The following is an 18,829-nucleotide window of genomic DNA, read 5'->3' on the forward strand; positions in this document are numbered from 1 at the left end:
CTTTCCAGAATGATTTATCAGGAGGTGGCGGTCTTCATAAGTAAGCTGCTTCTACAAATGGAGAGGTCACCTGAAATAGCAGGATGCCCTCAGGCTAAACTCATTTATGAAATCCAAGGCAATCATCTATATAATGAAATCAACGGGTCAAACTTCAGCTCCTCTGTAGCTGCCACACCATGGAGCTAGCATCCTGAACCAGATGAAACACAGGAAAGGGGACTGCACACATTTATTTACAATGAATTTTTAAAAACTATTTGAATCAGACAATTTAATGATTCTGCTTTAAATAAAATAATTAAGCAGATCTTGAAAATGTTACTTAGCTGGTCTCTCTTCTAGTTCTTAGCATTGCTCATAATAAAAATACCTACTTATGGAAACTTACTGAAGAATCAGAATGCTGCTGGGGGCGTGGGGGGTGGGTAGCATAATATATAAAGAGTGAGTAGCTGAGAGCTTGGAGACCCAGTTGTAAAGTCACAGACACGCATGTTTTGTCTCTCATCTGCAGGTTCCATATCCTAAGAAATTAAAGGCCCAGTCTGCGTACGCTAGGTCAGACTGGAGATAGCTATATTCCTTCCTTCCTCTCCACCTTCACTTGAGTTAGTGTCTCAGTGTCTAGCCTCAGGCTAGCCTCAAACTCAGGATCCCCCTGCCTGAACCTACAAGTCTCCAACTTCTGAGACTAGAATTTGAGGTGCTGACTCAGTATTTACCTCCTTCTTTTTTCTTTGTCTTTTGGGATAAGATCTTCCAATGTAGCTATGTAGCCCAGGCTGGCCTTAAACTCATTTCGAATTGGAGGATAAAACTTAACTCTTGATCCTCCTGCCTCTGCCTCCCAAATACTAGGATTTATAGACATATACCATCATGTGTGGGTTTAGTGTCTTGCTTTTCATCTAAGGAAATTCATCCTTAAGACAATTATTTTAAAGGTAACCAAGAACACTGGAAACTAAACATGTTACTACACTCAGCAGGTTTTTCTACATCATGGGTAGAAGCTACATGGAGGCAAAATGCACAGAAAATGAACAGAACTTCTGCATCCAGTGGAAAGACAAGGATCTAGAAATCCATTCAAACTCTTCAGGCCAGTCTCTTTGGGGCTTTCAGAGCCCACCGTGTTGGTGAAGTAATAATACTTATTTCCATGCAGCTATTCTTGCTGTAAGCAGGGCAGGACTGCCAGGTGGCTGGAAGGGCATCATTATCAAACAGCTCCCCAAATCTATGGCTTTTGGCTGTAGATCTAAAAATACTTACAAGGAAGAAGTTCAAAGCTGGCATTTAAGAATTGGTCTTGTCATTTCTCTGCTTCCTCACCTATGCAGGAAAGTCAAATTGTGTCAGCCAGGGAGGGGGAGAGGTGACTGAGTAGTCTCACCTCCTGTGTGCTACAACAAGCTGGCAAGGGATGATGGCTCACACCTGAACTCTAGCACTTGGGAGACTGCAAGTTTGGGGACAGCCTGGGCTACAATGTGAGAGCTCTTTTCTCAAAAACAAAGACTCAAGACACAGATCAAAGTAATTTATGTAACAGTACTAAGAATTAACTTTTTAAAATTATAGCGCTGACATTTCTGGAAATAGATGTTAATAGATGCTGTCAAAATCATGTTTAGACAAAATGCAGTAAGTACACTTGCTTCTGGGAAAACTTTGTTTCCCAGCTGCTATGTTTGGCATTAAAAGGAATCCCCTGAAAACAGGAAACAGCTCTTTCTCTCCACCGTGACCACAAAGCCACCATCTAACCTCTGCAGCACACAGAGCCCAGAGCCCAGGAGAAGCCCTGAGCTTTCCTATTCCCTGGTGGCGCCCTGGAGAAATGTGAAGCTCCTGTCTGTCCGCTGCTCTCCAGATGACGACCTCTTGCCATCAAGGCAGAGGATGCTACATGCTGGCCATTTTTCTGCTGCACTGTGCCACATTTTAGTGGGCACACACCACAGAAAGAATGGGTGGGGCTACAAATCGGGCTATTCTTTCTCCCCTTTGTTCAAGTATTTTTAACCCCTGGAACACAGTAATATTTACAAACAATAAAATCGTTTCACATACTCAGTTTCCATGTAAAACACAAAGAAAAATGAAGAGATTTAGACTTCCAACTTAGATTTGATTCAGATCAAAACCTTATCTATACTTGCACCTTTTTAATTTAGCTCTGGGAAGTCATTCCTGTGACCTGAGAGGTTAGTTATAGAAGAGGAAATGAATTATAACATGTTGTTGTAACTGGTGTCTCCAGCAGGACTCCAGTCTGCCTACCCTTTCTCATTCCACCCTCTCTGGCCTGGTCCTAATTCTAATCATGGAGCGAGCGCAGCCGTAGGAAGAGAAAGGAGAAAAAGGAGAATGGGGTGTGTGTGTGTGCACACTGTCCCATCTCTCTGAAAAATACTCCAGTCCTCTTCGAAAACCAGAAGGGATGAAAGGAACAAGAACATGGGATGGGTCAGCTGAAGAGGCTTCCCTACTCCTGCTGCGTCCTCCTCTGCTCCAGCATGTGGACCCGGCAAGAATGGAGGAACCTAAGCTCTGAAGGCAGTCTCCTTAGGCAGAAAGAGTCATCTGTACACACACAACTCACAAGCTGGAGAGTCGAGCACAGTCACTTCATACACTCTATGAAAGAACCTCCTTTTCCCCTGCTTGTCTGTGAATGCTCTACTGTCACAAAGGATGTTGGGAAGGTTTATCTCCTAACTATTTCTGACTACGCTGACTCTAAACCATGGAGACACACCCTTGAAAGAATGAATATTAAGGTCCTGCCTTTGATTTTGCTTAGTCAAAAGAGGACTGAGGTTAGGGGAGAGAATACCAAAATAAAGCATGCTAGGAAATTTTTGACTGTGGTAGAGCAAAAGATAGACAAATACTTCCCCTAAAAAGCAAATTCAAAAACAACACAAAAATTTTCAAAAATAACCATTTCGAACACTGGAAATCAACTCAAGGCAAATAACCTTATTATTCATGAAAAGTGGCTACAAAAACCTGAGGTAAGAATAGCAGGAGTGTGTGGCCCTGCTAAAACCAGCTCTTCTGGTCTCCTCTGCATGCTACACTCAGGTTTGTAGCACGTGAGACACATACACGAGACTGACAGTGCAAAGAAAGAAACCAGACTACACCGGGGCAAGGCTGCTATCCTGTCTTTCCTTTCTTAAGGTAATTAAGACAAACTTTAAGTAATTATGACAGAATTTACAGGAGAGATCTTAGAAAAATCAGTACTAAAATAAAGATACTAATGAATTATCTGCCACCGAAAAGAAGCACAAGAGGAGCTAGGCAGATCACTCAGTTGGAAAAGGACCTGTGATGCAAGCGTGAGGGCCCCAGGGGCAGTGCTTGTACCCCAGGGTTGGGGGAGGATCAAATTAGGCTGGTCAGTCAGCCTAACTTACTCAGCAAGCTCAAGCCATGGAGAGACTCTACAAAAAGAGGAGGAAAGAGGAAGGGAGGGAGGGAAGGGGCTGGAGAAGTGGTTAAGAGAGTACAGTGCTCCTCCAGAAGACCAAAGTTCAGTTCCTAGCACCCAGGTCAGATGGCTCACAACTGCCTGTAACTCCAGCTCCAAGAGACCTAACAGACTCTTCTGGACTCTAAGGGTACCTGCATGTATGCACATACCCACACACATAGACACATAATTAAAAATAAAAATATAACAAAGAAGGTGGGCAATATAAGGAACAATGGCCAAGGTTGACTTCCAACTCCACATGCATAAGTACAGAAGTAGGAAGCACAGGCACATGCAGACACACACCTGTGTATACTCAAGACACACAAAAATACACATACCATGCTGAATGAATAGAAGAAAGTGAAAGTATATATATATTATTATCAGAAAAAGTAAAATTAAGAATAAAAGATATCACCAGGGATGAAAAAGTCATTTCATAACAACAGAAGCAAATTTCTCAAGAGAAAGAATCATAAACATCTACGGATCCAGTAAGTTTCTGGAGCTAGGCAAGCTAGTGCACACCAGCCATCCCAAGATGTGGGAGCCTGGAGCAAGAGAAAGGCCTCACGTTCTAGGCCAGTCTCAGATACAGAGAGAAACCAGCAAAGTGCCCCGAACCGTGAGAATTACAGGTAGAGAAATGTGTAACTGTTGCCAAGAGATTCTAATGTCCTCCTCAGTGTCCTTCACAAAACTAAGGCTGGGGAGCCATGGACACGACTCTCACAATGAAACTGAACCAGCATCTACAAAGCATCCCTCCAGCAACAGCAGATGAGCATCCTCTGAACACTCCAGACCACAGTCCGAGTCCTCAACTGAGTCTTAATACATTTGAAAGGATTCTCTGTGCACAATGGAATTAAACTAGAAACATTTAGATCTCTGGAAAAATCCTCAAATATTTAGAAACCAAACAACACTCTCTAAGTAGCCCATGGGTCAAAACCCTAAATCAGTCACCTACTTGACAGACTACAACAGGAGGATGGCTTGAGTCCAGGAGTGCAAGGCCTAAGCAACGCAGCACACTGTTTCAAAATAAAATTATGTAAAAAATAAAACAGAAAGAAATGAAAAGAAATGTTAAAGAGTATTTGGGATTAAAATAGAACACATCAAAACTTATAGAATGTTAACTGATAAGATGAAAAGCTTCAACTCAAGGTATCAACTTTCTTCACCCTAAGGAACTGAAAAGCAAGTTAGCCTTCCTCGGTCCCACCTGCCCCACAGCCCCTCTACACACGCCCCTGCACCCACGCCATTCTGCCCAAGTCCGTGGGTCTGAGTGACCAAGCACTGACCTTCTGGAAACGTGAGACAAAATAAGTTGTTCCTCCTTCAAAAACAAAACCAAATGGAACTCAAAGGAGCAAGAAAGAAACAATAACAATTACAGTGGGATTGATGAAAGAGAAACTAAAAATAACAGAGACTATCAAAACCAAAACCAAACACCAATTCTTCGGTAAGACAAATATATTTGATAAACTTCTAGGCAGATTAATCTGAGAAAAAAAGACTATAAAAACTACACTATTATGGCCGGGCGGTGGTGGCGCACGCCTTTAATCCCAGCACTCGGGAGGCAGAGGCAGGTGGATCTCTGTGAGTTCGAGGCCAGCCTGGTCTCCAAAGCGAGTTCCAGGAAAGGCGCAAAACTACACAGAGAAACGCTGTCTCAAAAAAACCAAAAAAAAAAAAAAACAAAACAAAAAACAAAAAAACAAACAAAAAAAACCACTACACTATTATATATAAAAGGAATCCTACAGATACTCTGAATACCTTTGTCAACTCAGATTTCTTAAAACTAAGCTCATTCATAGATAAAGAGATAAACAGTCTGTATCCATTAAAGAAATCAGATTTTTTTAGTTAAAAACTTCCCCACAAAGAAAACCCCAAGTCCAGAGGTTTCACTGGGAAATTCTACCAAATACATTAAAAAAAAAATCATGCCAGTTATTCACAAATATCTCCACAGACCCGAAAGAGGTAATTCCTAACTATTTATTCGAGGAAGTCAACATATCTTGATGCCGTATACTGACAAAGTATACAAAAACAAAGCGATGTAACTTCTAAATATATTCTTAATAGGTTCTAACAATAAAGAGAAAATATAATACTCCATTAACCATTAATATTTGTCCTTGAAATACAAATGATTTAATATTCAAAACTGAGTGATTTAATTTCCTCTGTCAACAAACCAAAAAGAAAAACCATAGGATCAACTCAACAGACACAGATAAAACATCTGACAAAACACAACATTCATTCTTGGTTTTGGGTGTTTTTTTTTTTTTTTTTTTTTTTTTTTTTTTGGTTTTTTCGAGACAGGGTTTCTCTGTGTAGCTTTGCGCCTTTCCTGGATCTCGCTCTGTAGACATGGTTTTGGGTGTTTTTTGGAGGGGTGGATGGGTGGAGGGATTATTTATTCATTATTTTATATACTGTATACACCACATTCATGCCTACAGAAGCCAGAAAAGGACATCTGATTCTCTGGAACTGGAGTTACAGACACTTTTGAACTGTCATGTAGGTACTGGAAACTGAACCTAGGTCCTCTGGAAGAGCAGCCATTGCTCTTAAGCCCCGAGCCATCTCTCCAACCCCTCCCCCTTTTTGAGATAGGGTCCTACTACATAGCCTTGGCTGTCCTCAAACTCACTATGTCATAGAGATCCTCTGCCTCTTGAGTGCTGGGATTAAAGCCATACACTACTATACCTGGCTCATTCTTGATATTTCTTTTTTTAAAAAAGAAATCCTCAGCAAAGTAGCAATAAAAGGAAACTTTACTTATTGATATCACCAAGCAAAAAAAATTATGTAAATAAACAAATACGGGTAAATATGGTACTCAATTCCAGGTGCTTTCTTCTTTACAAGTTTGGAAGAGCTGTCTTGGTTAGTTGCCTTTGAAGGTACTTCTTGTTTGTTTGTTTGAAGATACTTTTGTTTGCTTGTTTGTCTCGGGAGAGGCCTGGGCCTATTACTGAACTGTAACTAAACAGAAGTCCCCACTGACGGTTAAGGCTGATATGTACTTACTGACTGTTATGTACTTACCACAGATTCCTGACAACACTACCTTCACTTTTGTTCCCTGACTTCTACCTCTATACTCAGCAGAAGTCCCAGCACAGAGCTCACTACTAATTTTTATATTAGAAGAAAATATTACAATGCAGATAAAGCATTGCCCTTAAAAACATGAGTGATGGGCTGGGTGGTAGTGACGCACACCTCTAATCCCTGCACTTGGGAGGCAGAGGCAGGTGGATCTCTCTGAGTTCGAGGCCAGCCTGGTCTACAGAGTGAGTACCAGGACAGCCAAAGCTATACAGAGAAACCCTGTCTCAAAAAAACAAAACACAACAACAACAAAACAAACGTAAGTGATGGGCTGGGGATTTAGCTCAGTGGCAGAGCGCTTGCCTAGCAAGTGCAAGGCCCTAGGTTCGGTCCTCAGCTCTAAAAAGAAAGAAAAAAAAAAAAAATAGAGTGATGAAGCCATATGAGTCCATAAATTCTCCACTAAGGCCACATGAGAATAGGAAGAAACAAAGTGCTAGAGAGGCCCATAGAAATCCACAAAGATACTCCCACAATAGACTACTGGCAATGGTCAAGAGACAGCCCGAACTGACCTACTCTGGTGATGGGATGGCCAAATACCCTAATTGTCGTGCTAGAAAGCTCATCCAACTACTGAGGGATCTGGATGCAGAGATCCATGACTAGGCCCCGGGTGGATCTCTGGGAGTCCAGTTAGCGAGAAAGAGGAGGGTTTATATGAGCGAGAATTGTTGAGACCAAGGTTGGATAAAGCACAGGGACAAATAGCCAAACAAATGGAAACACATGAACTATGAACCAATGGCTGAGGGCCCCTCAACTGGATCAGGCCCTCTGAATGGGTGAGACAGTTGATTGGCTTGATCTGTTTGGGAGGCATCCAGGCAGTGGGACCGGGTCCTGTGCTCATTGCATGAGTCGGCTGTTTGAAACCTGGGGCCTATGCAGGGTCCCTTGGCTCGGCCTGGGAGGAGGGGACTGGACCTACCTGGACTGAGTCTACCAGGTTGATCTCAATCCTCGGGGGAGGCTTTGCCCTGGAAGAGGTGGGAATGGGGAGTGGGCTGGGGGGAAGGGAAGGGGGGTGGGAGGGGGGAGAACAAGGGAATCCGTGGCTGATATGTAGAACTAAATTATATTGTAAAATAAAATAAAATAATAAATAAAAAAAGAAATGTCTGATATTGTCTACATATTAATGGAGCACATCTCTCAATAAAAATTCAAGGACCTCAAGCAGGACTCAAATCTGTGTTTATTGAACTGTTTTGTACTAAATTAATTGATTTCATTATCCTTTAGATTTAGCTAATTCATTTCTAAATGTGGTGTTTTATCAGAAACTGAGTATTTTCATCTAAAACGAAGCCCTCAGGCTGGGAAGCTGGCTCTAGGGGTAGAGTGTTTGTCTGTACAAGCATGAGGACCAGAATTTGGATTCCCTCTTGTCTCTGGGGAAGCAGAAGCAGGAGGCGCCATGGGTCTTGGGCCTTGGGGAGAACCGACCACTATTACTCTGCTAATATGACATATTATTAAGTTGATTTCTAATGACTTATCATTATACCCATAGATTAGTGTGTCTTTTAACACTCATCCAAGATGACAATTAACACAGACCCAAATCTGGCTGAGGAGCAGAGAATAAGAGTCTGCAGAGTGAACAGCCCTAAACAGGACGTCTATACCATGCCCCCCCACCCCCACCCAAAGCCAAGGGATCCTTGTGGAAGAGGGGGAGGAAAGGCACAGCCAGAAAGGTAGCACACAGGAGCTCACAGCAGTTGCGACAACACACACAGGACGTGTACAAGCTCAAGGTGGAGAAGGGAGATGAACACAGAATCCCAGCCCTAAGCTGAGGAGCTACAGGCGACTGACAGACGAGGGAGAAGTAGGAGTCGGTGTCCTTTTGTGGCCCCTGGAATCAACCACCCTTCACTGGAAGGCCACACATGTAAGCGTACATGAATAGCACAAATCTGACTTGATATCTGTTGTTGTCGTTGTTGTATAAAAAAGAAGACACTAAGTGAAGTAAATAGGGAAGGGGGAGGGTAGATCTGGGAGGAGATGGGAGATGGGTGCGAAAATGATCAAAACACACTGTATAAAATTCTCAAATAACTTAGAAAATTTATTAAAAGAAAGAATATTTGTTGGACTAAATTCCATATTTAAATGAAAATTTAAAGCATAATTGTGGGGACTGGGGGTGCAGTCAAGTGGTTAAGAATGCTAGGCCCTGAGTTCCATGCCCAACACAGTAAAGCGTTGCTGCCCAAAGAAAAAACACAACCAAACCAAGGTTCAGTCCTTAATGCGGTACTTCTAGAAGTTGCTTGTGGAATCACAATATAACAGTCCTTTATCTTTCAGGGGGTTTCTCTCCCCCAATAAAACAGAACATCAAGGTCCTTCCAATGCTAACTCTCGTGGTCTAAAACTGCCGTGCTTAATAAATGGCGGGGCACAATTTAAAGGAGACAAAAGTATTTGTTAGATAAAAGGTGTATTTACAATGGCTTATTTTGTAATGGATGGTTAATAAGATTACAGTGATCAGCACAGTAATCTGAGGATGCCATTTAAAAGAGTTAAGGAAAAAAGATATGAGCATCAGGGAATCCATCTCCATCGATGAGACAGCTTCTATGACATAAAGCATCTATGGTTCATTTGGGGGTCTGTGAAAACAGTGCATACTAAGTGTCACGTAACTGCTCCTGCTCCACTAAACAGTCAAGTGTCACATCGTGTCCTTTCTGAACAGAGACCTGTGAGGCGGCAGAGACCAAAGGCCTGAACCCACTGCGGGAGTCTAAGGATACATGCTCACCCATATGCACAGCCAGTCTGGAAAGGGGCTCTGGCACTTCTTACGTGGCATCTGACACATTAAAGAGCTCTAACAGATCAGCCTTTTAGTTTAAAAAGATTATGGTAGGGGCTGACGAGATGGCTCAGCTGTCAAGAGCACGTACTGTTCTTGCAAAGGACCTGAAATCAGTTCCCAGCATGCACACTGTTTGGGACATCAGGACTGTATGACGGTGTCACTCGTGCCACTGAAGCTCACAGAGGTTAAACATGGAGAGCTGCCAAGATGCTGCTGATGCAGAATTTCAGCTGCAGGGGCACTGTGGGAGCCTTTCAGAGGTTACAGCCAGCAACACAAGTACACCGACGTCTGGAAAGGCAGCATCTCAGGGTTTAACATGGCACTGGTGGCCTATCTGGTTTTCAGCTACTGCATTTCTTACAAGGAACTCAAACATGAGGGGTGTGTAAGTACCCCCAAAGAGAGATGAGCATGGAGGGCACTAAACACCTGAGTACAACGAGCTGCCAGCTCCTATCTATGAAGAATTCAACTGTGGCTGAATCTCCAAATCCTGACTGAGAACTAACATCCAATAAAAGTTGACTGGTTCAAAAAGAGTAGATGGCAAAAAATAATCAAACTCAAGGCTGAAATCAATGAAATAAAAAAACAAACACAAAGAAACAATGAAATGAAGAGGTGGTTCTTAGAGAAAAAAGAAGATTGACAAATACTTAGCCAAACTGAATAAAAGAAGACGACAGAAGATCCAAATTAATAAAATCAGAGATGAAAGGGGGTGTTTTACAACTGACACTAAGGAAATTCAGAGAATCATAAAGACAAACTTTAAAAAATCTTCACCAAACTGAAAAACATGAAAGAAATGGATGAATTTCTTGATGTATACAATCTACTAAATTTAAGTCAAGAACAAATAAGCAACTTAAACAGACCCATTGCCCCTAATGAAAGAGAAGCAATAATTAAAAGTCTCCCAATCAAACAAACAACAATCAGAAAAAAAAAAAAAGAGGAAAAAAAAGTCAGATGGGTCAGATGGATTCAGCATAGAATTCTACCAGAACTTTGAAGGATAATTAATGGCAAAACTTGTAAAATTATTCCACAAATTAGAAACCTAAGGAATACTTCTTAATTCTTTATACAAGGCAACAATTATCCTGATTCCAAAACCACACAAAGACCCAACAAAAAAAGAAAATTACAGCATGGTAGTTTGAATGTAATTGGCCCACATAAGCTCATAGGGAGTGGCACTATTAGGAGGTACGGCTCTGTTAGAGTAGTATGGCCTTGTTGGAGGAAGTATGTCACCATGGGAGTGGGCTTTGGGGTGTCATATATGCTCAAGCCACATCCAGTGTCTCAGTTCACTTCCTGTTGCCAAAAGACCAAAGATGTAGAATTCTCAGCTCCCTCTCCAGCACCATGTCTACCTGCACGCCACTATGTCCCACCATGACGATAATGGACTGAACCTCTTAAACTGTAAGCCACCCAATTAAATGTTTTCCTTTATAAATGTTGCCATGGTCATGGTGTCTCTTCACAGCAATAGAAACCCCAACTAAGGCACAGATCAATTTCCTTTATGAACACAGATGCAAAAGTTCTCAATAAAATACTTGCAATCTGGATCCAAGAACACATCAAATATAATTTCCACCATAACCAAGTTGGCTGCAGGGATGATTCAACATACATAAATCAAGAAATGAAATAAACCTCGTAAGCATACTAGAAGACAAAACCCACATGATCACTTCATGAAGTGCAGAAAAGGCCTTTGACAAAAGCCAACATACTTTCATGATAAAAGTCCTGCAAGACTAGGGATATAAGGGATATACCTCAACATAATAAAGGCAATCTACACCAAGCCCAGAGCCAATCAACCTAAACAGAGAGAAACTCAAGCATTTCCACTAAAATCAGAACAAGACAAGGATGTCCACTCTCTCCATACCTATTCAGTATGGTACATGATGTCATAGCTGGAGCAACCAGACGAAGGAAGGAGATCCAGGGGAGATGGATGGAAAGGAAGAAGTCAAAGTACCTTTATTTGCAGACGATGTGATTTTATACATAAATAATGCTAAGATCTCCACCAGGAAACTTCTATAGCTGATAAACATTTTCAGCAAAGTAGCAGGATACAAAATTAGCACATAAAAATTAGTAGCTTTCTTATAGACAAAGGAAAAACAAACTGATGAAGAATCAGGAGAACAATACCTTTCACAATAGCCTTAAAAATCTATCTTGGGGTAACAACCCTCTGCTTTCTTTAAAAGAAATTTTCTTATTTGATGAGGTGCACATACAATTTACAACTGTAACCATCAGTGGCATGCTGTGGGATGGTCTGCATGTCAAATTGCTCTGATTGGTCAACAAATAAAACACTGATTGGCAGTGGCCAGGCAGGAAGTATGCGGGACAAGGAGAGAGGAGAATCCTGGGAAGTGGAAGGCTGAGGCAGGGAGACACTGCCAGCCGCCGCCATGACAAGCAGCATGTGAAGATGCCGGTAAGCCACAAGCCATGTGGCAAGGTATAGATTTATAGAAATGGATTAATTTAAGCTATAAGAACAGTTAGCAAGAAGCCTGCCACGGCCATACAATTTGTAAGCAATATAAGTCTCTGTGTTTACTTGGTTGGGTCTGAGCGGCTGCGGGACTGGCGGGTGACAGAGATTTGTCCTGACTGTGGGCCAGGCAGGAAAACTCTAGCTACAGTGGTATGAGAAATTTGCACTATTATACTTCCATCACCACCTGCCGTCTCATCTTGCAACTACTAAACAGTAACTCCTGTCCCTCCCTCCTTCTTCTAGCCCCACACAAAGACGGTTCTACTGTCTGTGTGCATTATGTTACTGTTGTGGGTATTTACATAAGCAGAGTCATACAGAATCGGTCCTTTCGTAGAGCATTTGTTCCTCTAGCCTTGAAGGTTCATTTACATTGTAATGTGTATCAGAATGTTTTCATTATACACATACAACATTCTGCTGTAGGCAGAGATCTCATATTACTCACTCATTTGCCAATGGTCACTGGGATACTTGTACTTCCCACTTTTTGGCCTCTGTGAATTATGGTGCTATGGACATGGGAATACCTAAGTTGTCTCTTTGGATCCTTGTTTTCAATTCTTCTGTTTATATATCCAGAGATATAACTGTCAGGTAATATGGTAATTCTGAATGTTTTTAAGGATTGCTAAATTATTTCCCATGGCAGTTATAACACTTTACATTTTGTCTAACAATGCATAGCTCCCTATTCACACCCTCACTCTAATCTCCACTTTAGCTAACGAGAGCTGGAAACGGGCAGACTACTGGCAGATGCTCAGTGACTACTTCGTTCTCCTACATCTCCTGCATAGACTTGGCTCATTAATCCTAAATGAACTGACAATCACTGCTTGAAGTCAGGAAGCTTCTTAATGGTAGGTCTTGTTCACAGATTCCTGTACTACTTTGTTATTTCTTTCACAGAAAAATCTTCTGCAAATATAGTTAGTTCTTTTTTGGTCATTTTGTTGGCATGAGCCCAGGAATATAGAACTCCAATCACATTGTGGCACTCCCTTGCACCTTTATGAGGAACATCAGTTGCAATCTGGAAAAAGTCTCTGTAATTTAAATCCTATGTGAGGCCCCTGGGTAAATCTAAATCGCATTTTTTAGCAGTATAATAAATACATTTAATTTGTGTGGAATTAGATCTCTGCTTCACAATCATATTTAATATCATGTCAAATAAAACCTGAATAAAATTCTGGAAGAAAGAGAGGAAGAAGCAGCAGGATATTCTAACAGTCCAGACAGGAAACAATGAGCCATCAATTACAAAAGGCTATGAAAACAAAGACAGACACCAAATGTCTACACTATTTTAAGTGAAATCTGTATGTTTCAGTCTTAATCTGGATGTTATCTCAACAGAAGCACTTTGCTGGATTTAAGAAGTGCTGTAGGGGCCGGTGAAAGTCCTCAGTGGGTAAAAGTGCCTACAGCACAAACCTGACAACCTGAACTAGCCTGGAACCCACAGTGGATGGAGAGAAACAACTCCCAAAGGCTGTTCGCAATCTCCACATGCACGCTGTGGCATGCACACCCACGCACACTCACAAACACAAAGCAAGGAAGGTTTTTTAAAGGTGCTCATCAACAGTCCTGGAAAACTGGTTACTTTGCAAACATAAGAAACTTATTTCGTCGCAGGGGCACTCAACCAAGTTCAGTATGGACTTTGAGAATGTATTCCTAAAACTTGGGATAAGAATCATTTTGAGATACGAAGTCAGTCATGGCAGCTGATGCTTGTTGAGCACTCACTCACACGGGAGGAGAGGAACCCACCCTTACCTGATAACCTTCTGTTTTCTTCTGACACCACTTCAACAAGGCGTTCCTCTTAGAGCCTCCATATTCTCGTGCCAAAGCTGAGAGGGGGTCTTTCCGTTCCTCCCTAATTGTGAAAATAAGGAACCCCAAATTGAAATATTTGAGTACCACAGTAAGAGCACAGCACTAATTGCACTTTTGAATAGATAAGTGCACAAAACTATGGCTGTTTTATGGTAAGACACAGCTTTTGATTTAATTTCACAATCAGTTTTTAGTTTGTGGTTCCACAGACCTACAGCTATCAAGGCTAGAAGGAGGAACTCCACTCCCCATCCACATGGCAACAAAGATTCTGTATCAAGTGCATTCAGAAGTGATAGGATGCACTCCGGGGTACTCAACGTGATACTGCTGACACCTAAAACTGTTCCAGGTCTTTTATTCAACAGCTTGCTCAATTCCATAGCATGCTTTGATTTATTTCACTTCTTTTTATCCCCTTATGTCCTTAATTCTCTCATGAACTTCAAAACCACTTATTATAAGTGTAAAGGACAAGGTTCTATGTTCTATGAGATGAAAAATTCTAAAACACAGCCTTTATGGAGCTCAAAATTAGACAAATAAAACAGAAAAGAGACAGCGATAGGGCTGGAGATGGCTCAGTGGTTAAGAGTGCTGACTGCCCTTCCAGAGGACCCAGGTTCAATTCCCAGCACCTACACAGGAGCTCACAAGTGTCTGTAACTCCAGTTTGAGGGGATCCAATGTCTTTCCCTCTGGCCTCCACAGACTCCATGTATGCATGCAGTGCACAGATATGCAATCAGGCAAAACACTCATACACAAAAAGTAAAATAATAAAAATAATTTTACTATACCTTTTAAAGGTATGGGGGGGAAGAGGCAGCAATAAACATTGAAAACACATATTATATTGTATGTGGTGGCACTCCGGGAGCAGAGGCAGAGAGAGCTCTGTTAAGTTCAAGGCCAGCCTGGTCTACATAGAGAGTTCATGAGACAAAACAAGAACAATCACACACACACACACACACACACACACACACACACACACACACACACCCTAGAACCAAAACCATATGTACCACAAGCCCAAGCCCAGCCTGTGGGGAATCCTGTAATCCCACCACTTCTGAGCGGAGGCAGGAAGGCTTCAAGCTCAAGGCCTATGTAGGCTTTGGTCAAAGTTCTAGGCTAGCCTGGGTAATTAGGGTAACCTTGTCTCAAAAAACCACCAACACAAACAACAAAAACTAACCTAACAATAAAAATGAAAATGCTAAAGCTGCTGTTCGGTGCCAGAGTGCTTGCCTAGAATGAACAGGGCCATAGCTCAGTCCCTAGCATTGCAAACAAAACAAACAAAAACATGTATCACTTCTCAAAAATATCTCACGTGTTTACTACTAAACTGTATGCCCTAATTTTTGAGAAGAAAGCTCACTATGTCCCAGACTGGGCTCAAACTCCTGAGCTCAGCCCTTCGGCCTCCTCTCCCTGAGTGCTAAGATACAGGTGTGCTCCACTGTGCCTAGCAAGTCCTTGGCTTGTCCTTAACTATCTACTTACTCACAAAATGTACGCTATGGGCGCACATTTCTCAGAGGTTGGTCACCTAAGAGGTATGGCTTTAAAAGTTAGCTCACGGGCCTGGAGAGATGACTCAGAGGTTTGGAGCACTGGCTGTTCTGTATGAGGACCCAAGTTTGATTCCCAGCACCCACATGACAGCCCTGGGGATCCAATGCCCTCTTCTGGCCTCTGTGGGTACTACATACACATGGTTCGCAGACATACAAGCAACACACAAAATAAAAATAAAGGCTATTTTTAAAATAAATAAATACAAATAAAAGTAAGCTCATATACCAGGCATGGTGACATAAGCCTATAATCCCAGCACCTGGGAAACTGAGGTACGAGAATCTAAAGTTCAAGGCCAGCTTAGGCTATGAAGGAAGATCCTGTCTCTACAACATTATAATCTTTTAAAAAGTTCATAATTTAAACCTAAACCTAAAACTATATATAGATAAGTTTCTGAAACCCTTTCCTTCTTCTCTTTTTCTTAATCTTACACCTGTAGACAGCTTTTCCTCATTCCTACAAACAGTGTATGCTAGATTCCTGATATTATCTTTTCTCTTTAAACTTTTTTTGTGTGTGTAGAAAAAAAAGGTCTCATTATCTGTCCTGGTTGGCTTCGAACTCCCGGAGGTACCTGCCTGTCTCCTGTGTTTGTGTGTACCATTCCTGCACACCTCTGAACTCTTACTTACTTGGGTAGCTTCTGCCAGAAAGAACAGAAACAAACATAAACTCACATTTATTTTCATGTCCTGCTGACAATGATTAACATAACATCCTGGTGTCTAATGTCCAGTCTGAACAATCAGAGCTGCCTCTCATATCTGCTACACCTGCATTCCTCACACAATTCATTCACTCCACTTATTACCTTGAATCACACCAAAGTGACCCGGTCTGACTTTAAAGTCTGACTTTAAAAAGGTCTATCAGCTAGCTACCTAATCACATCTTCTTCTCCACCCTGAGACAGTAGAGACATCGTTTTGTGACTTTCTGTGTCTATCCCCTGAACCAGCACAGCATCTCCCACGGATCACATGCCCTGACTTCATGCTTATTCATCCCCTTCCTACGTTTATTTATGTTATTTATCCTGCCAATGATGTCGCTATCCACAATCCTCAAGCCTTCACCCAGGTTCTACCTCAGGCCCTAACAAGCCTTCTCTAATATTCTACCAGGATGCCCGAGGTTCAACTTCATAACACATGGTTGGAAAGCATTTCAGATTTCAGAGCTTTTTCAGCTTGTTTTTATTTAATGTTTTTTAGACAGAGTCTCACTATGTAGTCAAGGTTGGCCTCATATGTATAGTCTTTTTGCCTCTGTCCTCTGAATGCTGAGACTGTAGGCATGCCCTGAATCCACATGTATGGCTTCTTTTTCTTCCTCCTCCCTTAACCTCATTTCTTTACTTATGACACTGGGAATCGAACCCAAGGCCTTTACACATGCTAAACAAGTATGTGACCACTGAGCTACACCCTCCCCAAAAGCAAGCACCGGGATATTTACAAAGAATTTACCAGTAGAACATCTCTAATTTGAAAATCGAAAGTTTGAAACATTCTGACCTTCATGCTGGTACTCAAAATGACATGTCCTACACTTACATTTCTAGTTCAAAACAAAACAAAAGTCGACTCTGAATAACACAACATGAGAACGGGGAGAGCTCAGACAGCACTCTAAGCCAATCCTTCACTCTGAAAGGCCAGGAAAGATAAACAGGACAGTTCTTACCTTATTCGGCTCCGGGTACTTGGAGTGACTGACGCCGTGGGAGAGGAAGAGAGGGAGAGCTGGGGTGACGTGGTGCCCATAGCCATGAGAGAGGCTGGTGATGCTCCCTCAGATGCAGAGATGTCCCGTTTCATTTCTTCACTACTTCGTCGAGACACTGTGAGAGAGTCACCATGAATATAAACCAGTCCAGCCACTGGAGAGCTCACTATGGAGGCTTCACACCAAACTAAAGCTACAACTAATAGCTGTTCAAATCAACATATCACAGTTACTTGTATGTCAACGTGGACTGCAGCACTAGTCACATTAGCTGAGCTATGGAACCAACCCAGGTGTCTAACCACAGAGGAAGGGGTAAAGCAGCTGTAGTGTATATACACAGGATTTCTTTTCCCAGCCAAAAAGAACAAAGTTCCATCATTTGCAGGGAAAGGTTAGACTCTAGGTAAGATGATCTCGAAACATTTTATATTATTTACACAAATTAAGTCAGTCTCACAAAAACTAATATATGTTTCCTCTCACTTGCGGTTTCTAGATGCTATACAGGTCATAAATCACATTGCATTACACATGACATGAAACAAACTGTCTAGGGGACAAACAGCTAAAGGGAAACAAAGAAAGGGAACTGGAGGAAGAGGGGGATATGATCAACTTATAGTTGAATGAAATCCTTATGAAACATGGTATCATGTGCAATGAATAAACACAGAAGGTTTCTGTGTGTGAGAATGTATGTGTCTCAGCTTCTGTATGTGTTTCTCGTGCCTTCTCTTGACTCTTTATTTCCTGTTTGTTTTGCCTTATTCTGGTTTGTTTTTATTTTATATTTAATTATTATTATTACTGATGCCTGTTTGTTTTCTAATGTGAGAGAAAGGAAGGGTGTGGATTTGGGTGGGTGGGGAAGTAGGGAGGATCAGAGAGGAGTTGGAGCAGGGGAGTATCAGAATATAGTACATGAAATCGAATCCGAACATACTGTATGAAATCTATTTCAATAAAAAAAAGGTATGACAACTCTGGGAAGAAAATATCTCAGAAAGATTGAGTTATTTTATTTTTTGACATCCAGATGTTTTTCTTAGAGAAAAAGCCAGAATGCCTTATCAAATGTTTTAAATGTAGTGTATATATTGAAAAATTATAATTATACATCTTTAAGAAGTATAAAGTGATATACATGTTTTAAATTTTCTTAGTTTAAGTTCTTGAGATTTTCTTTTGAAGATTCCTAAAGAACAAATATTGTGGGAGGAAGAACTAATACTTGATCTTACTGATAACTGGACAGTATCTACTTTTCACTTAAAACACTGATACAGGCCGGGCGGTGGTGGCGCACGCCTTTAATCTCAGCACTCGGGAGGCAGAGCCAGGTGGATCTCTGTGAGTTCGAGGCCAGCCTGGGCTACCAAGTGAGTCCCAGGAAAGGCGCAAAGCTACACAGAGAAACCCTGTCTCGGGAAAAAAAAAAAAAAAAAAAAAAAAAAAAAAAAAAAAACCAAAAAAAACCCACTTATACAGATGAGGATTTATATCTAGAATCCCTGTACTTTCAAAACTGAGGCAGGAGGACTACCATGAACCTGAGGTCAGTCTGGGCTACAGAGTGAGACATTATCATAAAAAATGAAAATCTGTGAAAAGGTTG

General features: G+C 41.5%; 1 protein-coding gene across 1 annotated transcript in view; it reads right to left on the reverse strand.

Moving 5' to 3' along the window:
* Specc1l (sperm antigen with calponin homology and coiled-coil domains 1 like) overlaps positions 1 to 18,829 on the reverse strand; it is a 112,307-nt gene that overhangs the window by 21,522 nt on the left and 71,956 nt on the right. Inside the window, exons 12-13 of the mRNA XM_059281650.1 lie at positions 17,170 to 17,326; positions 13,831 to 13,933 (exon numbers count right to left, since the gene is read on the reverse strand). Coding sequence (XP_059137633.1) covers positions 13,831 to 13,933; positions 17,170 to 17,326 — 260 coding nt within the window. The remainder of the gene's footprint in view (positions 1 to 13,830; positions 13,934 to 17,169; positions 17,327 to 18,829) is intronic.

The sequence above is a fragment of the Peromyscus eremicus genome, chromosome 16_21 (genome assembly GCF_949786415.1).
Source record: "Peromyscus eremicus chromosome 16_21, PerEre_H2_v1, whole genome shotgun sequence".
Classification (NCBI taxonomy): Eukaryota; Metazoa; Chordata; class Mammalia; order Rodentia; family Cricetidae; genus Peromyscus; species Peromyscus eremicus.